The following is a 25,955-nucleotide window of genomic DNA, read 5'->3' as shown; positions in this document are numbered from 1 at the left end:
TGACCCATTAGCTATCCACAGAGGGACCCCCTTCCCTGCAGAAGAGCCTTGGAGAAAAAGTCTCTCTCTGAAAAAATGTGTCTCCATGCCCTAACCCTGAGGAGGAAAGAAAGGGAGAAGAATCCAGCCTCCTGATGGTACCATGAAAATTTCATCATGCTGGGTTGTGTACCTTTGAGCACCCCTTTTCCTGGATGTCTCTTTTACTCAAATAATGTTTCATAAAATAGGGGGGGGGGGGAAATCTGGATGCTGATTTGCTCTGTTTTGGACAAAAGACACAGGGGTCTTATTCCAATGTGAAAGGCAAAACTGTGGGGGGGCGAGGCCAGAGAGAAAATAAGATATTTACTTCTCCAAATAAGCTTAACATAACCTTTATATTTCCCAAATAATTCATGTATCTGAAACTGTAAATCTGGTGCTGCTGTAAGATCTGCGTGTATTAGGGTATTGCTGTCCTGCTACAGAGCAGCTCTAAGGAGGAAGGACCTCTGTAATCATCCGCAGAAAGGAAATTTTCAGGTAAGCACAAAGAGCATTCCTATTTTCTTAGTGAGTTTAAGAAAACATTCCTAGACCATATTACATTTTATCAGAGTTTAAGCTTTTTCCATTAGTTCTTCAGAAGTATTTGAGTATATCCAAAGTGCAGAAACAACTAGGGACACAAACAAGTTGTGCAACAGCAGAAACTGAATTCAAGGCTTAGTGTTATGAAAACCTGGGATCTCAGTTTACATGGGAAACTGCTTTAAATTGATGAGAATACATACAGGGATTAGAGTACTAAAGAACACTCTGAATGGAAATTTTCTTCCATAATCCGTGTATTTTACTCCCAGTGCAGACTTACCTTCATTAAAGTTATTCTTGTGGTAGTTTTCCACCACAACTTACATTCACCATAGTTAAGTAAATCTATAGATACACAGCAGACCTTCAGTAACTCGGTTTCTCAATCACATTTGCAGAACTTGGATGTCTCCTTTTCTTTTTCAAGACTCAGGTAAGTTATTGAAGGGGACGATGACCGCATAATTTATGACAGCTGTGACTTTCACTTATGACAGCTGTGACATTCGCCGTTACTCATCTCTTTCAAAACATCCACGAGAAGGTGGCGCGCTCAGGGTATTGTAGCAGCTTAATGCCAGCACAGCATAAAAACTGCCACAGATGCTCACCATCACCCATTTATAAATAAAACATGAGACTCCTTGCAAGGTCCGCGAGTTGTCAGTGCATTTGATGTAATAGGTTTTGGCGTGTGACAGTGCAAAATGGGCAAGTCACAGGATGCCCTTCATTGCTACAAATGGTCTATTGATTTCCAGTGATGCCTTTTGCACCTGCTGCTGGACTCCCCAAAACTCTCAGGCCGTGTTGAAGGGCTCAAGTGAGGGAAATGCCTGTGTGTGTTTTACAGGTAATTAGTTTTTCAGAAGGATGTAGAAAGGCTCATGAGACAGATGCAGACAGGCAAGGACCACATGTTTTAAACAGGCTTTAGAAAACTCAGATGTGGTTTGGATATATTACTTTTGATACTATAAGAGAAACTGTGTAGTGGAAGTGTTTAGGCATTTACAGGTAGGTGAAAGTCTTGGTTTTTTGCTATCCTGTGCTGACTTCCAAGATAAATACGAATAATGAAAGTGCAGGAGGAAAACGGGAGGCTTGAACTTGCCCAGCTGTTAAGTGAAAATTGGAATTTCATCAGCTGTGAAGACACTGTGCATTGCATATCCATTACTCATAAGCTTCCCACTGTACCCAGCTTTACAGATTTAAGCATAGCTTTGTACTATCGTTCGCACACCCACAGCACAGCAGCCCATATCTGCAAGTGTGAAGGGTGTGCCACAGTGACTTCCACATACTCAGTATTTTAGGGCAGGATTCTTGGCACAGAACGATGGAAACCATGGGACACTGAAAGAGCTGGTGACAGAATTAATGAGTTTAAGACTAAGTGGAGATTAGCTAGCATTCCTAATCACCCTGTGGGAGGAGGTAGGGGGACAAACAGTAAAAAGGATGTTTCCCTTGCTTCGGATTGCAAAACTAATTTCCCAACAAGATGGCCCTGTCACAGGATCATTAAGGTTGGAAAAGACCTCTAAGATCATTAAGTCCAGCTGTTAACCCAGCACCACTTCGTTCACCACTAAACCATGTCCTCAAATGCCACAGCCAAATGTCTTTTGAACACTTCAGGGATGGTGACTCCATCACTTCCCTCGGCAGCCTGTTCCAAGGCCTGAACATCCTTGCAGTGAAGAAATTTTTCCTGATACTCAATCTAAACCTCCCTTAGTGCAACTTGAGGTCATTACCTCTCATCTTGTTACTTGGGAGGAGAGACTGACTCCCACTTTGCTACAGCCTCCTTTCAGGCAGTTGTAGAGAGTGATAAGGTCTTCCCTGAGCCTCCTTTTCTTCAGGCTAAACAACTGCAGCTCCCTCAGCCGCTCCTGTAAGACTTGTGCTCCAGACCCTTCACCAGCTGCATTGCTGTTCTCTGGACATGCCCCAGCACCTGTGCAACTTAAGGGAGATTCAGATTTTTACACTGTTGTGGATCAGCTCTGATGGTGAATAATTTGGCAATTTATTGGTCCAAATAAATAAGACATGCTGTGATCAAGATCTCATTGCCCATTTGCTAAGGCTACTTGAGAGCTTGCCAAGATCCTCTTCCACCTGGCAGCACTGGAGATGCTCTCCTGAGCAGTAGCAGATCTAGTTTCCCTAGTTCCCTCAGCCCTTGCACCCTTGTTCAGACTCACAGCAAATGCTTCTAAGAGTCATGAAGCTTCAGTGTGCACAACAGCTCTCAGTCTGTACGAAGCAGATGCCTGCTATATTGGTGTTGCTGCCTTCCTGCCTTCTTTGTTCAACTGAAGGAAGTCTTCTTCGGACCTCTGGTGCTCCTGCATAACTCGCACGATGGGGTGCACAAGGCTGTGGGATGCACCCATTTCACTGGCAGCCTCCGAGGATAAAGACGCAGCAATGCTGGTCCTGTCCCGCGGTAACACGAGGGGGAGCCCTTGCAGCTTTCAATTAACGGAGACAGCAGGAATACGACTTTTCCCCACTCCAAATAAAAAGGCCCAGTTCCCCATCAAAAAACAAAAAAACAAAAACAAAACAAAAACAACAACAACAACAACAAAAAAAAACAAGAGGCATGAAAGGCGCTTCTGATCTCCTTCACAAGGAGATTGCTTGGGTTCAAACAAGTGCAAGCCACAGACCACTGGGAGAGGGGAAGGTCAATTGGTCAATCCCTCTTCCTACACGTCCCTCTTTCTGAAGGGGTAACAGGGTGCAGGATGGACTGGGGACATGTTTTCCCACATTCTCATTTTAAAACACTCCAAGAATGCCAGGGAAAACTTTGCTGAGTTGATCTGAATAACCCTGCGGTCAATTTTTGCCCAACAGAAATGAGAGAACAAAAAAATCTCTTTACCCCTCATTAAATGAAACTACCACAGGTGACTTGCCAACAGGGGTCCCAGAGGTTGCTTTCAGGGAGATTTGCTGCTTTCAGGAGGACAGCTTTGGCCACTTTGAAAAGACACTGCAGGTTTTGCCCTCCCTTGCCACCCAATTTTAAATACATTTGAGCAGAGTACTTCACTACATATTCTATGCATGGGATGTCACTATATATTCTGCAATTCTAATAATATATTCTGTTTTTCAAGACCAAAGTAAGTACTAACTGCAAGCACCTACTCCAAGATTTTTTTCCCACAAAATACTGTCATCTCACTCCTAAAGAGGAATTACAGTGAAAAAGCATCTTATTCACAAGTCACATTCTTCTGCTACACCAGTCTCCCGTCATAATTCTGCATCCCAATTTTCCTCAAAGCATCCAACAGCATACATGCAATTAGCAAAACAATCCCATCTGTTCCACAAGTCAATACTGACAACTTTACTGTTAAAATACATGTATTTCTCTTCGTGCAGCTGTGCTTAATCTGTCAAGGGGAGAAGAGCCTGCTGTGCTCAGAGCATTGTGTGGAGTGCCCAGGTTCTCATCACAGGGCTGCAAAAGCCCAGCTGGCACCGGGAGCTCCCAAAGGCCCCATCCCTGGCCACTGAAGCCCCTGGGATGCCCCTAAGTCACAGACCTCCAAAAGCACTTCCATGGAACCATTGGTTAGAGATCCCTTTTTTGTCTGTTTCCTTAAGTTTTAATGAGAGACACAGAAAAACAAGCTCAAACAAAAAAGCAAACAGGCACTAGAGGCAGTGATGAGCAGCAGGACACTGGAATTGATTCCCTAATGGGGAACATGTGGGCAGTAAGAGCCAGCTGAACCTCATCCACCAGCAGGGACTGCTTCCCAGCCTTGGGACTGCATACTTCATCCTCTCCCCCACAGCGTGAGGTGCAGGAACCCATGCTCTCTGACTGTAAACCAGGCAGCTGAATATCCTACAGCGGAAAGCCTCAGGGACTCACCTACTCCTGCGTCTCCCTACCAGCGAGCAGATCAGTTCTGCCTGTCCTAGGTCTCTGTCATGTTGCAGTTATTATACAACGGCTTCCTCCTGGCCGCAGTGCCGTCATGCTCCTGATGAGCTCTTGCAGATTGTCTCCCTTCAGCTTACAATATTAAGAAAATATGGAAAAAGATGAGATAGCGTCTGCCTCGTTCAGATCCTGCCTCAGTCACAACCTAGAGGGCAAGCTTAGCTCATGGCAGGAGATAAAAGGTGGGACGAGGTATCCAAGTCAACCGCAGGTGATCCAAACTTGTCAGCCTCAGAAAGGATGATCTAAAGGATGAACTGTTGACCTCAACAGGAATGGAAATATAAATAAAGAAGTCTAGATAAAAGCAGGGACCAATCATTTAAACCAGGGACTCAGAGCAAGCAAGGAACTTTCTCCCCACTGATGTCCTAGATAAATGGTATACTGATTCTGCCCAGGGGCTGCTGTTATCTATTAAATATTTAGGGAGTTTCCACCCCCACCTTTTGATTGATATGGCTGCAAGTAGGTTTCCTGTTCTTGGGCAGCAGATGAATTTTAACTTTCATCTTTCCATAGAAGGCAGAAGTCTTGTTAGGGAGGGGATTTGAACACTTACACCATCAGTGTAGGACATGTACCCCTCACCAAAATGCAAGCAATCAAGAGGAACAGATTGGTTCAGGCAGTATTCCATGAAATCCTCACTGCAAGCAGTGCAAGCATGCAGCTAACAATTAAATCTGTAAGAAACAAATCAATTAATCCAACAATAGTGCAGTAAGTTGGCCCTGAAGCAAGTCAATTGAACTAACAAAGCAGGGCAGTAAAGCAGGTTAACAGAAAAAAAGTAAACGTAGAGTCATTTAACAGACACCAAGATGTCCTGGTTCCAGCTGAGCCCCAAAGGTATTTTTACCACCTTCTGGCCACATAGCTCCCCCTGCAGCCAAAGCTCTGAGGGACCTGACCCTACAGCACTGCTGAGAACTGCTCAGCTTGAGTGCCTTAATCTCTCAGAAAAACACATTTCTTTATTGACTGCAGGCAGTGTCCAGGGAAACTGGGCTGATCAGGCTAAAGTTACTGTTCCGTTCACTCCTTTGAATCCTCTGCTTGAATCAATTCAAGCCCTTCTGCACCCCAAACCAGTAAACTCTTCACTAGGTTATCCCAATCAACATACTCAAGTGAACATTTGCAAGCCCAGACCTGCAAGGCTGCCCCCAGAAGACACCATCCATGGCTATTGCAGAGATGCAGAAATCATCCCCAAAGCCATGTGTGACATTTCATTAACACTCAGCCCCACATGGACGTGCTTCCAAAGCAGCAAAGTTATACTTAAAAAATACATACATATGATTTGCTAGAAAATTATGTGTGTGAGTTGTAAACATGTGATGAAGCTGAGCTTGCTACAAAGAGACAAAACATATGGGGCACTGCAGTAGCAGCACAGCAGTGAGGGAGACAACCTACACGGACACTGCCAACGCACTCCAAGGGCAGTAAGCCAGAGGAAGGCGATGCCACCATGGGAATGGTTACCATCAAGATGGTGGTACCACATGCTGAATGCATAAGCAGGATGCCAACAGGTTATTTATGTACAACAAATGCATTATATTAGAGCACTTTGGGCAGAAATCAAGAAAAAAGCTTTTATGGCACAACAAAAGGCTCGCATTTACAAGCACAGAAGCCACTCAATTACTTCTCAATACCACCATAGCTTTCTATTATCTGCCAGGAAATAATGTATGTTCACTTCTCTGCCATCAGCCATCCACCTCCTCCTGTTCATGCATTTCTACTCATCTCAGATACGTCTATCAGCAAGTTTCAAAGGACACGCAAGGTTTGATTATAAAGATAATGTGGCTCTACGTTTTCCCCAGCTGAAAGCCTTCCTCTCTTTTTAGCCCCCAACCTTCATTCCTGGTACAGCTGTCAAGTTCTGCAAACAAATCCATGTCTCCGAGTCCGAAAGCTCCCAGTAGGTCAAAACTGTGCAAAATATACTGTGCACGTAATCAGAAAAACATGTACAGTAGTAGTGCATGTAGATGCAATCAATTACTTCAGCTTCAGCCCCCATGAGATAAGAACATACTAACCCCCTTCCGTGAAAGAGGACAGCAACGTCCAGAAAAATCACGAGTTGCAAAAACTGTACCTTGTTTTCCAAGTCCCAGTTTAAAGCCAGAACAAAATACCCTTTTGCCCTTGTTTAAAAATAAATGCTGAACTTTCAAAGATGCTGCAAGCCATGCAACCCACTAATCTAGTCCAACATGTTACACAAAGCCCAGCAGAGGGATGAAGTCGCCCCCGTGAATGCATCAATCCTTCACATTATGACTTGTTAAGACAGGACATTATCACAGATATCTTTTTCAAGGCAGAGGAAAAATCCAAAGGTACAGTTCCTCTGCCAAAATCCTGTCACTTTGATGCCACAGAAGCCCTGACTCCAGAATGCCATTCCTAACTACAGACGGCATGATGCAGAAAGGGGGCCAGCTTCAGTGGGCTGTCGGTTTTGACCATCTATGCATCAAGAAGAGAAACTGCAGTAAGCAGCTAATGCCACAGGGGCTGCCAAGTTCTTGGGAGTCTCTCCTTCAAATGAAGGGGAAGTCTTTATGAAGCCTATGTGCATATACTCCTACTCACATGAGAAAAGGGGAGTGTCAGTTGTCAGCACTGAGCCAAAGTTTAGCTCACATGAAATGGTCCCCTTCCACCCCTACTCTGACCTCTGCTTCTCTCTCCGGAGTACCACGTGTACAGCACACCAGGGGCACCTTATCATGAATAGAGACCACAGACTGAAGCAGGCAGATTACTCCTCCACTAGTAGTAGGAAAAGAACTGCCTTTTTTGAGTTGTTTTTTGGTGTTTTGGTTTTTTTTAGGATATAGAGAATTTTCCACCTGGCTCAGGAAACCCTAAACTGGCCTAGGTCATGATAGCGTCCTTGCTAGTTATCACCTTTAGCCTCAAGCAGCACTTGAACAGAAGGAAAAAAAAAAAGATGTAACATTTTCCAAGGACAATGAATCAGTTCAGCAAAATTTGAAATATACAAACTGTTTACCAAAGAACACCTAGCAGTTACTAGCCAATAAACCATGAACTTTTTTTTGTTTAAATACATTATTTAATGAGTTTTCTTTAAAAAGATATTTTGAAGTTCAAATTACAATGAAGTACAATCTTCTAGATCTACAGTAGACAGTGCTATAAACATTTACCAAACCAGGTATTTTAATGTTTGCTCCTGTGTTGTTATTGTTATTATTTAAGTAAAAGGAACTAAAAATCTCTTGTTAACAGTAATCCTGTTCTAACTGGGCTATTTCACCCTAGAACAGAGTAAGGACAACAGCCTTTTACTACAGTCCTCTCCCAAAATACAGACCAAATGCCAAGCAGGAGCAAGACACTGTCATGATTGCATACTAATTCAGCTTTTTAAAGAGTGACAAGTGAAATGGAGCAGGTGGTTAGAGGCAATACTGAAAAAGGGTGTTGCTCCTTTCCCACAGGAATCACAAAAAGATGCCCTTTTGCTACCAAAGTCTGATTGCCATTGAACTCATGTTCATTCAGCACAGTCAAGCAAATCTGAGTTTGTGTAGGTAGTTTTCAGTTCACTTCTCTGCCTTTTCCTTATAATTTCCCCTCTTCTCTCTGTATCCAATATTTTCTTCTCCCTTTCTTATCCCTTCATCATTTCTATCTTCAGCCACTCAGTCCCAGTGGCATACAGCCAGAGCACCACTCCTCTTCAGTCTTCTGGAATTGTCAATACTGTGGCAAAGGGCAAATCAATAGTGCTGAACTAGTACTGACAAAGAAAAGAAGAAACAGATCAATTCCTCAGAGCTGTTTCTTATCTTTTAAAGGCCATTTTGTGTGGTCTTTAAATTCTGAAAGTACACGTGAGCTCCTGCAGTTAGTGTAAAAATGTGATCAAGCTGAAAAAGTTTTGACACTTCTTGGTTTAACTGAGCAGCACACTGATAAGCCACAGCAAGCTACTCCTTGAGAGCTGCTGCTCAGCTATTCAGACATAAAAGCAGACATCAGGTGTAAATTTTATATTTATTATAACAAAAATTATGACATGTTCATTTGTGCATTCGGCTTTAATATAACTCTTGGTATGTAAATGTTCTACAGCAAATGAGCTCTATACAATCATGCTGGTTGTGGCAGCAGTAAGGAACACAAACAAAACGTGTCTGTAAAAGTAAGGAAAGAAAGAGACCGGAGGAAAAAGTGGGTTTCTATAAACAGTCTACACCACCTTGGCTCTAGCTAACTTGTACACAGCCACGCAGTCCTTCACGCTCCATGACCACGGCCCAAAGAGTCGCTTAAGAAAAAGGGTCAGTTTTTCAGGTTGTGTCCTTAATGCCAAGGCTACAAAACATGTAAGCATCACTATACAACACTGAGCTATTTACAGGAATTTCCCAATCAACTGTTCTCTCAGAGAAAATTAGTGAATCTCAGTGACTTAAGTCACCTGAAAGAGTAAAGCAACTCCTAGGAGTTAGTCTCCATATTCTACAAATGTCTATCATTTTCAAGACCAAAAAAAGCCTTTTCTCTCAAAGAAATACAGTATTACAATATTACTTAAATCATTTAGCACTGGCTACTGCCCTGCTTTTCAAACAAAACAAACAAGCCATTTTAAAAAATATTACATCATCATCTGTTTCTCAGCAATATATTAAACCTTTTTATTTTTTTTTATTTTTTTGTTTTTCTGTTTTTACACTTGATATGTTAAGGGAAGATTAACTATTTTAAACTTTACCAGTCAAGCGTCTCTAGAAGAAAGTCAATGAATATTAAACCTAACAAACTGAAAAGCTGCAGTTATCTGTAGTGGTAGGATAAGGAAAAGGAAGTATATAAAGGAAAAGGATAAGGAAAACCCCTGCTGTAATGCAAGCCCACTGGGTCTCACACTCTAGTGTCCTTATTTGTTAGTTTATTTCTGAGCAGTGAATAGAGTGGGTCATAGTGGTGTATCGTAATAGTCTGCCAGGTGGTCCATTGGATACTGCCTCTGCTGCTGCTGCTGCTGCTGTTGTTGTTGTTGTTGTTCCTGGTGCTGCTTCATAATCTCCTTCACTTCTTCCTCAAGCTCTGGTGGGATGATGAACTGATCATCAGGGTCAGGCTGTGCTGGAGCAGCAAAGTAGCCCCCAGTTTTTCTGAGTGGTGCATCCGTTGCAACTTCAATTAAGTTATGGCTCCTCTCGTGTGGTGCCACAGAACCATTGCCCCGCCGACGCCCTATTGTGCCTGTGGCAGAACATTCAGTTTTCCTGGGAAGGCCGGGCTCATCTTCATTGGCACTGATGACGATACCTTCGTCGCTGGCTTCCACCGGCACTTGGAGCAGTTGCTTCTCCTTTGCTCGGCTGCAGTGGATGTCCACCTCCACCTCCACGCGGCTGCCGTTGGTGAACACCCCCTCGATCGGCTCCTCGTCGTCGCTGTCAAGGCCGTTGTCAGAGAAGGCGCTGGAGAATGTGGCGCTGGAGAGCTGCCGCTGGAAAGAATTGGACAGGCAGACGGGGTGCAGCATGCAGCGCTGCTCCCCTGGGTAGGCCGGGCTGTTCTCATTCATGGCTACCTGGGGAGGCTCATCGGAGGCTGTGGACCCCACCTCACTGCTCATTTCGGAGGTGGAGATCTCGCTGCTGATTTCCGAAGCCATACCGCTGCTCGAAGACGGCATGCCAAGCGCATCTGTTGGCCTGTCCTTGATGACCACATTGACGGACTGGGGGAAAATGCCTGGGCTGGGGGGTGGGACCCCGTTAAGTTCGCAGCAGCAGAAGCTGTCCTCCGTCACATTGAGCTGCACCACGACAGCGCTGATACTGTCATTGCAGCCGTAACTCTGGGCCAAAGTGCAAAGCTTCTTCGCGGCTGCCAGCGCATCAGGCACGTTTCTGACTGCCTCCACTGCTTCCTCCATCGAGAGGCTGTCCCACAGGCCCTTGCTTCCCAGAATGAAGAACTCATCTTGTGGAGTTAAGGTGATGGACTGGACATGAGGACGCGGCACAACACTTGGGTGAAGGAAGGTGTACCCCAAGATTCTTGTTGAATCTGTCACACCATTCACTTTACCATCCTGAAATTAGAAAGGACAAGAAATTGGAAACAAGACAGACAAGGATACACAGTACCTGCATCTCCTTGCATTTTATTGATGGCTGTTTTTGCAGTACCCCCAATGCTGCCATTTATAGCGCCATTTAAGGAGACAAAAAAGCAAAGTAACTTGCAAGGAGAGACAGAGCTGGGATCAGAGCACAGCAAAGGCTGGTTTGCAATCCTGCACTACACCTCCTACACCTGACTGATTTGTCATCAGCATCACCTATGCACAGACCAACAAAGCAGAAGGCTGCAACAAAGAGCCATCTATTCTGGCCCTGCAGCTGCAAGAGCCAACTGGACAAATGTTTTACTAGTGAGTCAGACTTATCCCTCCTCCACCCACGATATCTGGCTTTATACAGAGCAAAGCAACACACAGCTCCATTTGATATAGGGGCAGGTCATTCAGTTATGAGTCTTCTCTTGCAGCTGTAACAATCGTAGGTTTCATCTTGGCTCATCACTTCAGAAACAAAAGTTCATTAAAAAATACTTTAAATGAAGCATGCAAGTCAAATGTAGCAGAGAGCAAGTCTGCATGTCTCAATCAGCTGAGTTGTAGTGAAATGTTTTACATGCCCCAATTACTTACTACATTTCCACTTAGATATGACATTTCCAAATGGAGGAGGAGTAGTATCTGAAGGGAAAACATCAGTAAAAATGGACGCATTTGAGAAAAAAAATCCCATGCACGTCCGAATCCCAGAATCCTGTCCTGGTTAGAATCTAAGCTGCCAGAATAAGCAGAGCAAATGTCTGAAACAGCAAGCCTAGCTATCTGTCAGCCTGGTGGGGATAGCTGCACCCTCCTAATTGCGTGTTTGGGAAGCACAGTAAAGGTTGAGGATTTACACTCTTTGGGTCCAGCTAATAACTGTAGGGTTTATTATAAAGCAGATAACCACAGGAAAGTGAACCAAGACTAAAAAAGCTTCTTCTTTAAAACCACTCAGAAGAAATAAAACCCCATGTTGGCTTGTTAACTTTCCCATTAGAAGGCTGACAGCAGTGATAAGCCATCAAAGCACATGAAATCAGTGAGTCATCTTAAGATTCAGCACAGAAATCTCCCTTTTCCTCCACAGAACAACATAATGAGCATGCCTCGGTGATGCACACTACGTTGGAGTGACTCCCTTTCAACTTGTCACATTTGAGATCCCAGTCGTCACCTTCCCCTGGCAAGATCAATAGGCACATGACTTATTCCACACACACACACATCCCTACACACACACACGTGCACACTCTGCTCTCAGGCACACAGCACTGATTTTTCTGCCCTTTCCTCCACCATTAGGAGGACTCGATATTTATCCATGTGTCACACAAAGCAAAGCAAAACTGACAGCAGTGGCTTCAAGCTTCTAAGAAGGGAACAAATAGTTTTATCCTCTCTTGTGGTTCAGCTGAGCACAGAGTGAGTTTTCCTTTTGGGCAAGTGCTCTCTTCAAGAGCAGCCTGTCAAAGGGCAGTTCTGGGAACATAGAAGCTCAGACAGCAAAGTCAGCCTGCCGGGAGCAAGGAGTCTCCTAAGGGAAGGACAGCACTGCTCCAAGTGCTCTGCCCTCTCATCCTTTTCAATTGGAGAGGCTTATCATGACAGCTCCAACACAGCAATTCCTCTCCCATTGGGAGGAGGGTGTCTGCTTTCCTGTTCCAATGCAACACACTTAAAACTACTCACTCTCAGAAGGTAATCAAAATCTTGCATGGCAATGGAATGGAAAAGCAACTTGATTGCATGGTATGAATCACCTTGAAAGGAAAAGTGCAACTCTGGAACCCATACCATGAACACTACCTCCTAGAGGTTACTAATATCAACATGTAATTTCATGCACTGCTGTGCAAATACTCTTCAAGGAAGCTGCAAATTGCAACAGTCCCAGCTGTTCTCTAACCTCTGTGATAATGGCCTTATGCTGCTTAATCCTCTTCAGCTCTTCTTCACAACTCATCACGTAACACCTGGACAAAGGCAGAGGTTTCCCATTCCGGCAAAGAACTGTTTGGCACTTCCCCACATTTGCTGAGGTTAGCGTGAAGCATCCACCAGGGTCCATGGGATCATGTTTTATATGGCAAAGGACAGCAGAGCCTCCAAGTTTCTGTCCAGCTGTTCCAAGTTTCCTGGAATTAAACAAAACAATGATTGTTCTTTAACGGGAAAACAAGTGTTAGGGGTACTACGGAGAAAGAGCCGCTGTTCCACAAGCATTCGGGGCATTGACTCTATCGGATCACTGGGCCAGAAACAAAAGTCTCAACTGAAGACCGTGACACTGCAGCAGAAGCACTGCAGAGATCTCACGTGCAACTTTTCAGGCAGTGTGTTATTTTCACATACGCAGATACTCAAATCTGCTCAATTTTAGAGAAAAAAAATCTCTGTACTTTTAAAGAATTTCAGTTGTCTCTTTTCCTTTACATCTTATAAATATTTGTTTTAAAGGTCAGATAGAGCTTTGGCTTCTGAAGCTACAGATTTTGTTATAAAAATAATAATTCTGACTGTAAAAAACCTTTACTTTTGAGCAAAAACAGAAGGCAGAGGTTCACTGTTTTGTGATGTCTTCAGAATAATGCTCTCAAAAGTATCAAATTATTAGTAAAAAAAAAATCACAGCAGCTGTGAACTCCACTGTAAGGAGTTTATGCTGTCAGGTAATAACCTATTAAATATATTCTTAGAAATGTTTAAGCCTGCTCTTTCAGCAGGAGTCACAGTGGGGGAAAAAAACCTATCAATAAAATTGAAGTTTTCAGAATCCTGCCATTACAAGGTAAGTTAATTGCAATACTAGACTGTGAAAAATCATTCATCCTTCCCAGTAGCTTGTTTACTGGGGTCTTCTCCTCTAGTAATTATAAAGCTAATGCTAATATTTCTATTAAGGCTCAGTATAGCTAGTAAGAACTTCTGATTCAAAATCCTGGAGAGAATGCACAATTAAATTTACAACCAAGCTTCAATGCGCTTTTTTAATTTATTTTTTACAAATATGCTTTAGGAGTGCTGAATATCAACTGTAAGCATCAGTGAATGGTTAAATGCAACCGGAATGAATACTATTTCTGGTTCTCCAAAGAAGTGGTTAGCTTATTTTGATTTGAGACAGGAAAAAAAAGCAGCTTGTTTTGTAGGAATGCCACATTTCTGTGAAATTGCATTAGTAACACATCACTTAATAAGTACTTTCAATACTCAAATTTGTTATTAGTTTTGAATATTTTAAGTATATGGCAACCACCTTCTCAGCTAGTAGTCTGAGGCACTGTTATAAGCCATTATGGGAAGGAAGTGTTTTCTCTCTTGTGTTTGTAAGTTTCAGTACCATCCTACTGCTTCCCTATCTCTTCCAATACAACAACTTCAGTACTTCTCCTTTCCAAAGGTGCAGCAATTCAACAATAAGCAATACTACTTTTAATTGATCCACTTCCTTAGTCTTTAAGTTGCTTATTTGCTTTCTCCTTTGTTTCCCTGACCTCTTCCTTCTTCAATTCTCTTCGTACTCCTCCTTCACTCAGTGTCTCCCTGGGCACAATTTCTTCTTCTGTCAAGAACACCACACACAGTTTCCAAACCACCACACAAAACTACTATTACACTCACAGCTATTGTATCACAATGTCTCTGGATGGGTCCTGCTCAAATGATATTCTAAGGCCAAAGGGATTTCTAAGGAGTCAAACTATCTGTTTTAAATAGCTGTGTAGCCTTAAATAACCCGAATTGGTACAGAGAAACAGAAAGAGTGAGTCCAGACTTTCAGGCAGCAGTAGTAAGGAAGTTTAAAAAGATGATCAAGACATTCACAACATTGACTTGATTATGGCCAATTGTGAACGGTAAGACGTAGAAAATACACAAAAAAAGAATAAACCTCCACCCACCACTTAGTCATGGGCATTTAGTAATTTTGCAGGTGAGTTGGAGTTTTTCTTGTTTGGCTGGGGAGGTGTTGGGGTTTTTGTCCCCACACCTGAAAGGAACAGAGAGCAATATTCACAAAACAAGCAATAAAAGAAAACGCTGTAGCCAGATACCAAGGCTTTTTCCCACCCCTCACATTTCTTTGAAGCAAGAGCAGGTGTCTGATCTGAAAGCAAACAACCTGCCCAGTGAGCACAGCCAAGGTAAAAAATGCTTCAGATCCAAGACTCACCTCTGCATAACAATGAAAGTGTTGATCATGTATTCCTCCTCATTCTTTGTTTTCTGTAGCTCTTCTGCTAAGATGTCACTCATGGTGCACTGCAGCAAATACGGCACTTCCACATTGCGGTCACCGTCAAAAACACCATAAAGTGCCTCCCGGTTGTCGCAGAAGTTGTTGGCTGAAAGTGCTGCCACACACAGCCTAGTGAAAAAATGAAGCAGGAGAACATCACGGATATATCCCACTATTAGTTTAATAGTGGATAAATTAATTAGTTTAATTGGAGACAAGTCAGGCCCATCAACAGTGCTAAGATGGGGAGGAAACTATACTGGAAGTTCAAGCCAAGCCCTAACATTCTTCCTCCTTTTCAGCATGTGAACTAGTCCCTTATTTGCAGAAAAAGGGGGGAAAGTATCCCTGAAACACCAATTTAAACTGCACTTGCTTCTCTAAAAGCCATCTTTGGGACCAAGTTGTGTGTTAAATCATTAAACAGTTGGTAAAGGCTTGCTGGCACTTGCTACAGAAACCTGGGTAGCAAAGGATTTCTCAAAAGGTATTTGAGGCACAAAGATTAATCACATTGCTCTTGATACATTATTTGTCAAGTGCTGCCTTAATCACAGGAGTGTCACACACTGTGAATATTCAGAGTTTTGGCCATTCTGTCTCTTCCTTTAGTATCTCTGATTTGCTTGGTAAACATCCTTTGGTTGAAGATAAAGAAGCTTTGCAAAGAAGAAAATGCTTTCAAACACTCAAATCTTTTGCAAGTACCGGAGTCTCGCACAGACCAAATGTGTCGGCTACACTTGTATCTTAGCAACTTCCCTAACAAAGACCGAAGTGGAGAGCCAAGCAGGGGCTCGGTATACAAATGCAGAGTTGTGCCATGGCCTCGGCCTCTGCCTCTGCGAGCCCCAAAACTTTCACTGAAGAAGGATTTCTTTATCTTGGCATAGAGGGACTCTGCTGTTAAAGTGCCCATGTAACAAAACCCACACCAGGTCATACTTGTTCTTAACGCCGGATGCCTCCGTGTACCCGTGACTCCACACTGCCGGCGCTCCTGAAGCGTCACCGGCTGAGGGCTGGTCGATCTTGAAGCAGCGAATATTGCTGCAGGGAGAAAAGAAAGGGGAAAGATGCAATGGATTGAAGTGCTGACATGATTCAACTTAAAACGTGAAGAAAATACCTTTTTCTACTCTCCCAGTTCTCAGTAATAACATTTAATAGAAGAAAATGAAACAGGACATCCAAAATGGTTACCTTTATGTGCCTGTATACAACAAACAATGCCTCTGACAGCCTCTATGAGGGTGGCAGCTGCACTATTTTGCTTAGCTGGCTTTTCTTTCCCTGCCCTCACCCCAAGCTATTCGTTTCAAACCTGGCCCTGTAGGAATACAAAGCAAATTTGTCACTAGCTTGATGAAAGCCAGTAGAGGGGGGTGACTTTTTTTAACTTATACATCTCTCCCGCCCATTCTAACAACAAGTCTCTGCACTTTTTTCATTGTACTCAAATGAAATATCCTGTATGACCCACAGCATCCCCTAAATGGAAGAAAAAAAAAATTATTTAGAAACAACAACATGCAGTAACAGCCTTTCATGAAAACACCCACAAAACTGAAATCAGCTCCATCCTGGTCCTGCATCAACCTGCAAGAGCCAGTCTGTGGTCCTGACAGGAGGCAACAGCCCTTCTTTTGCCTTCCCCAGCTGCGCAGTCCAATTTTACTTACGCCCTTGATCCTCTACCCTGCAATTTACTACCAACATAGCCTTTAGCCTGAATTTCAAGTATCTCACGGAGCATAGTAAAGATTTAAAAAGGGCCCAGCCCTCTCTGTTTATACCCTTCTCCTCACAGCCCTGCTTTGCTGGGGAGAGATGACCTACCCCCTGCTCCCTACCGCTCTTTTCCAAAGGCAGGAAAAGTGAGCTCCCCACACGCTGCTGAGACTTCAAAGGCACCTGAACCTTTCATGAACCAAAAGAAACATAAAAGGACACAAGCAGAAAGGTCTAACTGTTCACTCTGAGCATTCATTTTTTCTCTATCCAAATCCCTACCTGACCTGAACACACAGAAAAGTCTTTTCAGCATTGCACAGCCTTCCTCAAATAACCTGAAGTACTGTCACATGCAGTTCGATTTCTTCTATGTTAATAGCCAGGATGTACATCAGCGAGGGCAGATTAAAAGCAAATTAAATTACATAAATAATGTTAGAACCACTTTTGTTATAATTTTTTGGTTCTGAAGCCCTCCATGTGGCAAACAGGAGGCAAACATCTTGCCACAAGCATTAGAAGAGATTATCTAACCCCAAATCAGACTAGAAACCTGGATCTCTTCTAAAGTAGCAGAGATTCTAATTCTGTCTGCACCTGCAAAGAAGTACACACATGAGCAAACACTCTTTCTTTGCAGACTTCTCACACAAGGCACTTATCTCTAGAGCACAGGAACTTGAGTCAAAAAGGTTTCTGTTTCTTTTTTTAACTGGATTGACTGACCATTGATTCCTAGGCAGGTCAAGGACCCAAACTTGTCTCAAGGCTTCCCAGCAGTGGTGAAAAAAAAAGGATTCCTTAATGCACTGCTTTCAGCCTCCTTAGTAGCACCACCACAAACAGACCAGAAAGGAATGATATCCAGCAGCACATCCTATGCAGGCAATATGGGCTAAGGCTTCTGAACAACATGGTTTATTTCCCCCCTTAATTTAAAATGACTGTTACAATTGAACTAGATACTCTTTCCTAGAAATCGGAGTAGCAGCATTTATTTTTTGTTGTTGTTGTTCTTTTTCATTTTAATTGCTACTGAAAATTCTTACATCCACTAAATCCCTTGGCAACATCCTCCTAAGCATGCAAGCATCCTTTAAGATCTCCACACATATTAAAAAAGCAAGCATGCATGACAGGACTCTTCTTCTCACCAGCACTGAGAATACATATTAACCTACTACCTGCTTCAATCTTGCCAGGGCACAGATGGAGAGCTGCCTTTCACATGCAGAAGGAAGATATAAAAAGTATCAAGTGCACAAGTATTTTTGTGCCTGCCAGGAAAATCAAGTGGAAGAAGTGCCTCCTCCCTCACAGTCAATTATAGCAGTATACCATAGAAGTCAGAGTAGCATATCAGTATAGACTGAAACACCTGACTGCAGCAAATGAATATTAGTGAACAGAACAGATCTGAAGTCTTTAGAATAATTTATTTTAAAAAATAAAACAAAACTAAAAAAAAAAAGAAACACCCTCAACCCCTCCAAACAAAAAATCAAGCAAAATGCGCATACAAGGGGAAAAAAGTTTTCTGTGAATTAAGAACCACATATTTGCCAGTGAAAATACGACATGTAACTGGGCCACACTTCTCTTCAACTACTTAGGATTTCAATTTGTACAATAATGCTACAATGCATGATGCCTGAACACTAACATGACAAGAAACTGGGTCCCCATCTTGTCTGCTGGGTTATACACGACAAAAGCTGGTATTTAAGTTTTGATACAATTCATTAACTGTGTAAAACACATCTTTTTCCCCCTATGAACCAGAGCAAAATTACACACTACTTCTGCAAGAAGATTTCCTGTATGCAATAAAGCAGCTCTTAAAATAGAGGAATGCCCCTTTTTCACTGTCTGCTGCAGAACGTGGACTCTTATCTGTGAAAACTCACATTTCCACTTATATTTTGTAAAACCTGTTGATTCAAGCTAAAAGCAAACTCACACCATAAGATTCCCTTACTTGCACAGCAGATGAGGTTTACTACTCCAGTGTCTGCTCTTAACCATTTAAAAGAAAACAGCATGAAGCAACTGATCAACCCCTAAAAAGTAAATCAATCCTCCTTGAAACCATTCAATATTTAAGAATCGAAGAGACTTAGAAGGAAACCTGGAGCTGGTGCAGTTCCTTAAAGGACAAAAGAAAAGGTCAAGGAAGCACCACTATCCACAGATGATCTGGTTTAGTGCAACAGCTTCCCAACACACTGCAGAACTAGGCACAAGGTGAATTTCAGTTATGGATGACACTTAAGTGAGGGCAGGAAACAAACAGGTAAACAGGAAGGAAAATGAGGGTCCCAAAGCAAAGGAACTAGTTTTGCTGCAAACAGAGTGGGAGATGTGAGTCTTCACGAGAGGTTTAAATATGAAAAATGTATCATTTCTAGGACAAAAGCAGAGAGGTATGAAGGGTAGCAAAAAACAGTACGTGAAGAGCTAAAAAGAGCACAATGGCAAAAAGACCCAAGCAGACAAATGTGAAGAAAGAAAAAGCAGGCAGCTACTGGCATCTCCACAGTGGTACAAAATCGGTCTTTTTGTTGAATCTGTTGTCAGAAGTAAAATGGAGATCAAACTGGCCCAATAGTGGTTAACCCAGACTAGCAGAAGCCTCCAGGAGTTACAGCTGAAAGCAATTACACTGGAGAAAATAAAGTCATCCTCTTCAAGGAAGCACCAATTTCTGACCTATCCACATAGTCTGTTACTTTCTGATCCACTGACAACAGGAAGACATTCTCCTTAGGAGAGACACAAACTTCTGTGTATTGTGGTTTTCTCACATCCTAGGGACAGAGGTTTTCTGCCCTTTCCCCCTCTGTAAGGTAACTTACTTCAGCAGCTCTAGGGTTTTGTGATCCAGGGCTAATCTGGGATTTCCAGTCAGGTCCAGCTCTTGCAGTTTTGGAGGCAGGTTTTCAGGCAATGTGACTTCACTCAGTTCATTGCAGCTTAGATCCACACACTGCAAAAGGAAAGTAGCCAAAAAAGAAGAGAATTCAGCTGTCATCAAGATCATACAAATTTTGATTAAATGCAGTAATGGACGTTTTGTGAACAATAAAGGCTGCAACCATTCATTTAGGTAAGTGGTTCTTACAAAAGAAATTCATATGACATTTAACCATCTTGCTAGGGACACCTAGAAATATGTTCCCTCCATTTCCATCTATATTCAGGTGCCATCTTGTTACAAAACCACTAAGTTTTGTCTGCTCTTCACAGACAAAAAGATTGTCAGTGGATTTTCGAAGTATTTAAGAAAAAATGTTATTGATGAAAATAGTCTTTTAATAGATAAAGGAAACAGAGATAAGTACAGCTGGGGCCTCTAAGCCATGGGCATAGCAGTCCCTCCTCCAAAGTCAGTTTAAACCAGCATGAGCATGAGCATGCTCCCAGGAGTTCAGTATTTACTGAGGGATATTAAAATAAGGAGAGTTATTCGTGTATGTGGAGGGGAGGAGTAGAGGGGGGAAAGGAAAAAATATCGTGCAGTTTTAAACACGGTTTCAATTTGTGTCATCTTAGATGGAGTCATATTTAAATATGAAGTCAATAAAATGAGTGAAAAAAAAGTTTAAATATTTCAAAAAAAATATGATACAAAACAGCAGAGCAACTTGCAGGCTACCCACCAGCTAAGCACAAATTAGCTAGAACAAGTGCACTAGAATGATGAAATCCCTAAACAAACATTGTTTAAAGCTGCATATCCAGATGAAAGTCAATACATGAGGAAAAATAGGGTATTTGGGAACAAAATCAACTCTCCAAATGCTGTTTCAGGATGACCAGTGTAGTATGCACCAAAAGCTGCAAAAATGTAATTCTGAGAGGACAGAACAAGTTGGTATTTAACAGAGGACAGAAAAACTATCCACATCTTTCTGAAAGACCATTTTCTACTTTCAAGCTGCAAAAAGGGAAAGACTTCAGAAACTTTAATAAAAAAGCTGAAAGGGGCAGAGGGAGACTCTTCCTAACTGTACATTTTGACCATTACGTAATGACCATCGATACAAGAGAGGCACTTTCATTTTTGTAGGTGTATACAAAGACATTGGGTCCTGAGCGGGAAGAAGGCATAGGATTAACCTAGTAAATTCTGGAAACGAAAAATCTCTGAACGCTTTATTAAATAAGCACAACGGAAATAAATTTCTGACCCAAATCTTGAATCTCGAGATTGTCTAATATGGAGGCTTTATTATCTATCAAGAACAAACTGCTGACGTTATCTAAGCCTGATAAGGAAATCAAAGTCTAAATCTGTCACGCAAACAAAATAGTAGACAGCTTAACAGCAGTTATTCCAGCGAGGTTTTTGACTCTGCACAACTTCTTGCTGCTTCCAGAGAGCCAGTAATTACTTTGCAGATTAAGAAAGCTGCCAGCAGTTGCTGTGTTCAACACCTCAATGCTATTACAAATTTGATGGAAGAACATGCCGGAATGAAAAATACAAATACAATAATTTAACTGTTCTCCTTAAATGCCCAGCGTGCCAAAGATAGCAACACTCTACAGCAGATCCCTTGGTCCCTAGGCACTATGAAGATAGCTTATTTATCAGGTTGGGTTTTCTTAGGTATCACTTGTACTGTTTGAAGAATAGGCTAAGAGGAACTTGTTGCGGATCCGTGTTAAATTTAGTCCTTATTCTACTCCCCAGGCAAGCAGGAAAGTCTACATCCTAACTGATCCCAATTTCCTCATGCATGAAATGCAAGCTGGTTTTGCCCCACCCATGCAGCATCAGACGAACAACTCCTGCAACTGCACACAGGATTTTGCGCTTGATAGGCTAGCTGAAAGACAGAGTTTAACAGTCAGCATTTGCTTATGCTGCATCCACAGCTTTGTAACTGCTGTGTTCAAGGCTGGAAGGGACTTCAGTTATTTCCAGTTGTGACTGAAGGTAACCATACCCATATTAACCTGTTCAGCTAGGAGAAAAACTACCAAAGATCAAGAGTTTTGTTTTCAAGGTGTTACTGCTACTAGATCTTCACTTATTTCAGATCTCAACGTAATCATCCTGCAAAAGATAAGCTTGATCAAAAATGGTGACAAAAAAACCTCTGTATCACCCTCAGCACAGCAGCCCAGCAAGACAACCATGAATAGAAGCAACTCATCAGTCAACAAAAACTGGATGATAAAGTAAAGTGAGGTCCCGGCTGGGAAAAGCAAGCCCAGGTTGCTACACTCTACAGAAGGAGTAAGGACTAGTCAATTGTTTGAGTGCACAAGAACACCAGGACAATGGATAACCATTTCAAAAGCATCCTTTTTTATTTTCTAAGGCAAGGAATTGCAGTCAAACAACAGCTGCAAGGCAGTGTCTGCTGGGGCATTGACTCAGGTGTGTGTGCTTCCAGCTGCTCAGCCACTCACAGAAGATATTTCAGTGCACAGAGATAAACCTGACAGTATAAATACCTGTCATAAAAAAAAATAAAAACCCTAAAAACTGTATTGGGCAAGATATTTCAGAGACATCCCCAGGGCTCTTTAGAAGAGAGCAACACAACTTCTGTGGCCTTGGAAAAGGCTACAGAGTATATAAAAAAGTGTGTAAAAAAGGCTTAGAGTAAATTATATTGCCAAAATGACCTTGCATCTGGAAATCCTGGAGTTGTTGCAACTGTAAAAGCATCATCATTTATACTAATTTTCTTCTGAAATCATTTTAGACAGCATAGTAACTGCTGCTACTAACTGTTCCAGTAATACTGACACCAAAACCATAATATGTCAGCCTCCCAGGCTAATTAAATACAAAAGCAAAACAGCCATTACCTTAGGTAACAGAGTTTTCCCAGGAGTTTAGAGTGTTTGAATGACACTTCAGTTAAAATTAACCATCAAATATGATATATGCACAGAGGTGACATCAGACTATATGACTTTGTGCTTTGCTATAAGCAAGCTTATTTCACCAAATGACCAAATCCATACTTAAAGCAATGAATTCCAAACTTACTTTGGCACATTTTCAATGCTCTCATGTATCTAAGAAGGAGCTCAGGTAAGGCCAAGTAAAGGATATAGGCAATCAGCACAAGCTTAATTCCAACACCAACCCTGACCTAGAGAAACCGCCAGAAGGCCAGAAAAACCCCTATACCCAACACAGCACATTCCCATCTGGTAATTTACATCTCATGTAAGTCAAAACTCGGCTGGAGTACTGACCAGGCATTGTCCTTCCACAAAGGTGGAGTCAAAGAACACTGTGCCCTCTCAGATGAAGCCACACACGCTATCCCTGCGTTCCCAAAACACTTGGTGACGTCCACACCTCTTTCTTCTGCTAAAGAGAACTAAATAACCATAGGAAACCAGCAGGAAGAAACTGCTAGGTCTTCCAAGAGCATTTTTGCTGCTCAATGTCGCTGAGTAGCACTTTGAACATGATGCTTCTATAAAGCATTCAGCTTTCCCCAAGATGCATGAACAAAAGGAAAAAGGTGACTGTTCCCTATCAGCATGTTTACATTATCTTTTTTTTTTTGTTTTGTTAACACCACCCTCATATTTTTAAAGAAATGTTTACTGTGCGGAGCCTCACTCCCCCACCCCAATTCTTCCTCTAAGAAAAAAGGCTTTACTTCTGATTGATTCTAAATGGCCCTCTGCTTCCTCTGGCCATTGTTCCAAAGAGGGAGGAGTATTCAGAAACCCACAAGTTTGTTTGAGATTTCCTGGCTAAAACCACAAAGCTCATCTTTACATGTACTCGCTTGTCCAACAGAATTATTGCTCCTGCTGCTTTCCGTGACCCCAGACACTGAGGCATACACGTCAGGCTGGGAACTTAGCCTTTTGACTTCACAGAGCGCCAGAAGGACACTTAAGTTGTTTTGAGTCCATGAATAGGTAATCAGTTCTCAGCCTCAGAGAACGACAGACTTTTCTGCTGTATCACAAGATTTGTATGCTGTGAGATAACGGTCTCCCAGCTCTGGCCAGAAGAAAAGAACGCACAGCGTGAACTATTCTGCACTAGTCAGGTGAGAAGCAGAAACTCGATTCACAAAAGGTAAGCAGCGGTGTTCATCAGTGTGGTCAAGCAAAGAATGTGTCCCACAAAAAGAAGTGTCAGGAAATGTACAGAATTACTTCTGGAAACACATACAAGAAAGGAATTAAGTATTCTCCCCATTGTACAAAATATGACTGCAATTAGGAAAATGAAAGTAGCTTGCCTAAATACTCAAATCCCGTGCTCCTGGAATTTATCTCTGTCCCCAAGGCCTATCATATTTTGCAGCTTCAGCGGTTTTTAACATGTGCTCTAAACAAAGTCCATTCCTACACAATCAACCAATTGCCAAGGCAGCAACAGTTAATTATCCATAGCTCCTGCCAAATGTTTAAGTCGTATCAAAACAGACTGCCACAAGAAGACAATTAACACTTATTTGGCAGAGAAGATACGATCTAATGAAGGTAAGCGTAAATCAGATTTTGAGGCTCCTCTTCCATTTTACTCCGAGGCTGCACAGGGGCAAATATTTTGCATATGACTTCAGAGGAGAAAGCAGCTGTCAGATCTCCATAATTTCTGAGAATATACTATCCCATAGCAATGAGAGACCCAAGAGGAGAACAGAATTGGTAAAATCACATTACGCTTGCTTCTTTCAAAGCACATTCATTCCATACCTTTATTTCAGAAAGCTGCATGACTTCTGGGAAGACTTCAATGCAGTTGGAGTGAGCAATTACAGTATGCATACGTCTGCAATTCATGATGGTTGTTGGAATGGCTTTCAGTTTGTTCCCACTAATATCAATTTCCTCCAACTCTTCTAGCTTGGCCATTTTGCTATGAAAACAAAAATTTGAGAATTTGTCTTTTAATAGACATGCATATTTTTATTTTGAAGTGGCAGTAAGAGCAGTGGTTTTCATTATTTTAAGAAAACAAAATCATAGACTTTGACTCTTGTTCACAGCAGTGCCTGTCGCCTCTCCTCACACAGATGCTAACACAGTTGTGGAACAAAATGTGTATTTCTTCTAGTGTTTGTTAATGCTACCTTTCAGATTATTTACTTTGCTTACATTGCCCCTGCTCACCAGCTCACTTTCACTCTTTTTCCTCCCTTCTTTCCCTTTCGTTTTACCCCAGTTTCTCATTCCATCTCAAATTTTCCCCTCCACCATCTAGCATCCCACTCAGCCCTTCCCCCTAAATTCATCTCCATCCCTCCCCCTTGCCACTGAAGCCTAGATGCTCAGAACATCACACAAGGACAGAGATGTCTTTTCCATTATTTATTGGCAACTCTTTTCCAAGATCGTACCCCATCAGTTTTACAGCACATCTTACACTTGAAAGATTTCTGATTAAAACAGAGTGATTTGAAAGTACAGAAATTGCTGGCAAGGCAGAATCTCCTTCAGGAGTTGAGAGGATTTTTCCCTAGTGCAGTGTAGTTCACTTTGAGAAGACATTTCTAGACCATTATGCTCACTAATCTCTTACGAGGAGAAGCCCACCAGGTGTAAGCAAAGTGACCAAGACAGGCAAAACAAAAGACCTCCTAGCTCAACTTCCAAAAGCAAAGTGTGGCCATGCTGAATTAGTCCAGCTGAAAAGAGTTTCAAGCGTCATTAAAACACACCAACCAACATGCAGCCTTGCTTCACTGTGTACTGCAACAGAGGGTAGCAATGTGCAAGAGGACATAAGCAGGTGAATCCACCCACTGCAGTACCACTACATTCAAAATACAGCCTATGCCACCACATTTCTGTGCAATTTAGTTCTTGCTGTGAAAATATTTCACGATGCCCACCCACCAGTGGGCCAGAGGCAGTGAAACTTACCTTGCAGGGAAGCTCTGTAGGCGATTGTAAGCCATGTGCAAGATTTTCAGGTGTGGGTGGCCTGTTAACAAGGGTACACATTTATCTGTGAGGTTGTTATTGGTCAAATACAACTCCTGCAAGATGCTGTGGGTTTCTTCAGAAAGGGTGGCTGGAGGAAGCATTTCCAGTTTGTTGGCAGAGGCATTAAGAAATCTCAGGCTGCAAAGAGAAGTTACATAAGGGAGTTCAGTGAAACATCCTGCAGGTTTTGTCTAGAAGAATAAATAAAAATCTCTATTTTTAAGAGGTAACTTAAGATAGTTATAAAGTAAAGGTCAAAAGCAACAAGTTCACAACAACAGACAGAAAGACCAAAAGTCTAGCACTATAAGAACAAAACTTCTGATTGTGTTTTTAAATGACCACAT

The 25,955-nt window shown here is 42.2% G+C and overlaps 1 protein-coding gene across 1 annotated transcript in view; it reads right to left on the bottom strand.

Annotated features, from left to right (window-relative positions):
* Nucleotides 1-8,598: 8,598 nt before the first annotated feature.
* The window catches only part of PHLPP1 (PH domain and leucine rich repeat protein phosphatase 1), a 133,727-nt gene continuing 116,370 nt past the window's right edge, over nt 8,599-25,955 (bottom strand). The window contains exons 11-17 of the mRNA XM_064662643.1: nt 25,546-25,746; nt 24,376-24,538; nt 19,536-19,666; nt 15,892-15,996; nt 14,881-15,075; nt 12,613-12,841; nt 8,599-10,676 (exon numbers count right to left, since the gene is read on the bottom strand). Of these exons, the coding sequence (XP_064518713.1) occupies nt 9,546-10,676; nt 12,613-12,841; nt 14,881-15,075; nt 15,892-15,996; nt 19,536-19,666; nt 24,376-24,538; nt 25,546-25,746 (2,155 nt within the window). The 3' untranslated portion in view covers nt 8,599-9,545. The remainder of the gene's footprint in view (nt 10,677-12,612; nt 12,842-14,880; nt 15,076-15,891; nt 15,997-19,535; nt 19,667-24,375; nt 24,539-25,545; nt 25,747-25,955) is intronic.

This window comes from Pseudopipra pipra, chromosome 1 (genome assembly GCF_036250125.1).
Source record: "Pseudopipra pipra isolate bDixPip1 chromosome 1, bDixPip1.hap1, whole genome shotgun sequence".
NCBI classification, from domain to species: Eukaryota; Metazoa; Chordata; class Aves; order Passeriformes; family Pipridae; genus Pseudopipra; species Pseudopipra pipra.
Note: the sequence above shows the minus strand (reverse complement) of the source record. Positions and strands in the feature narration are given on the sequence as shown.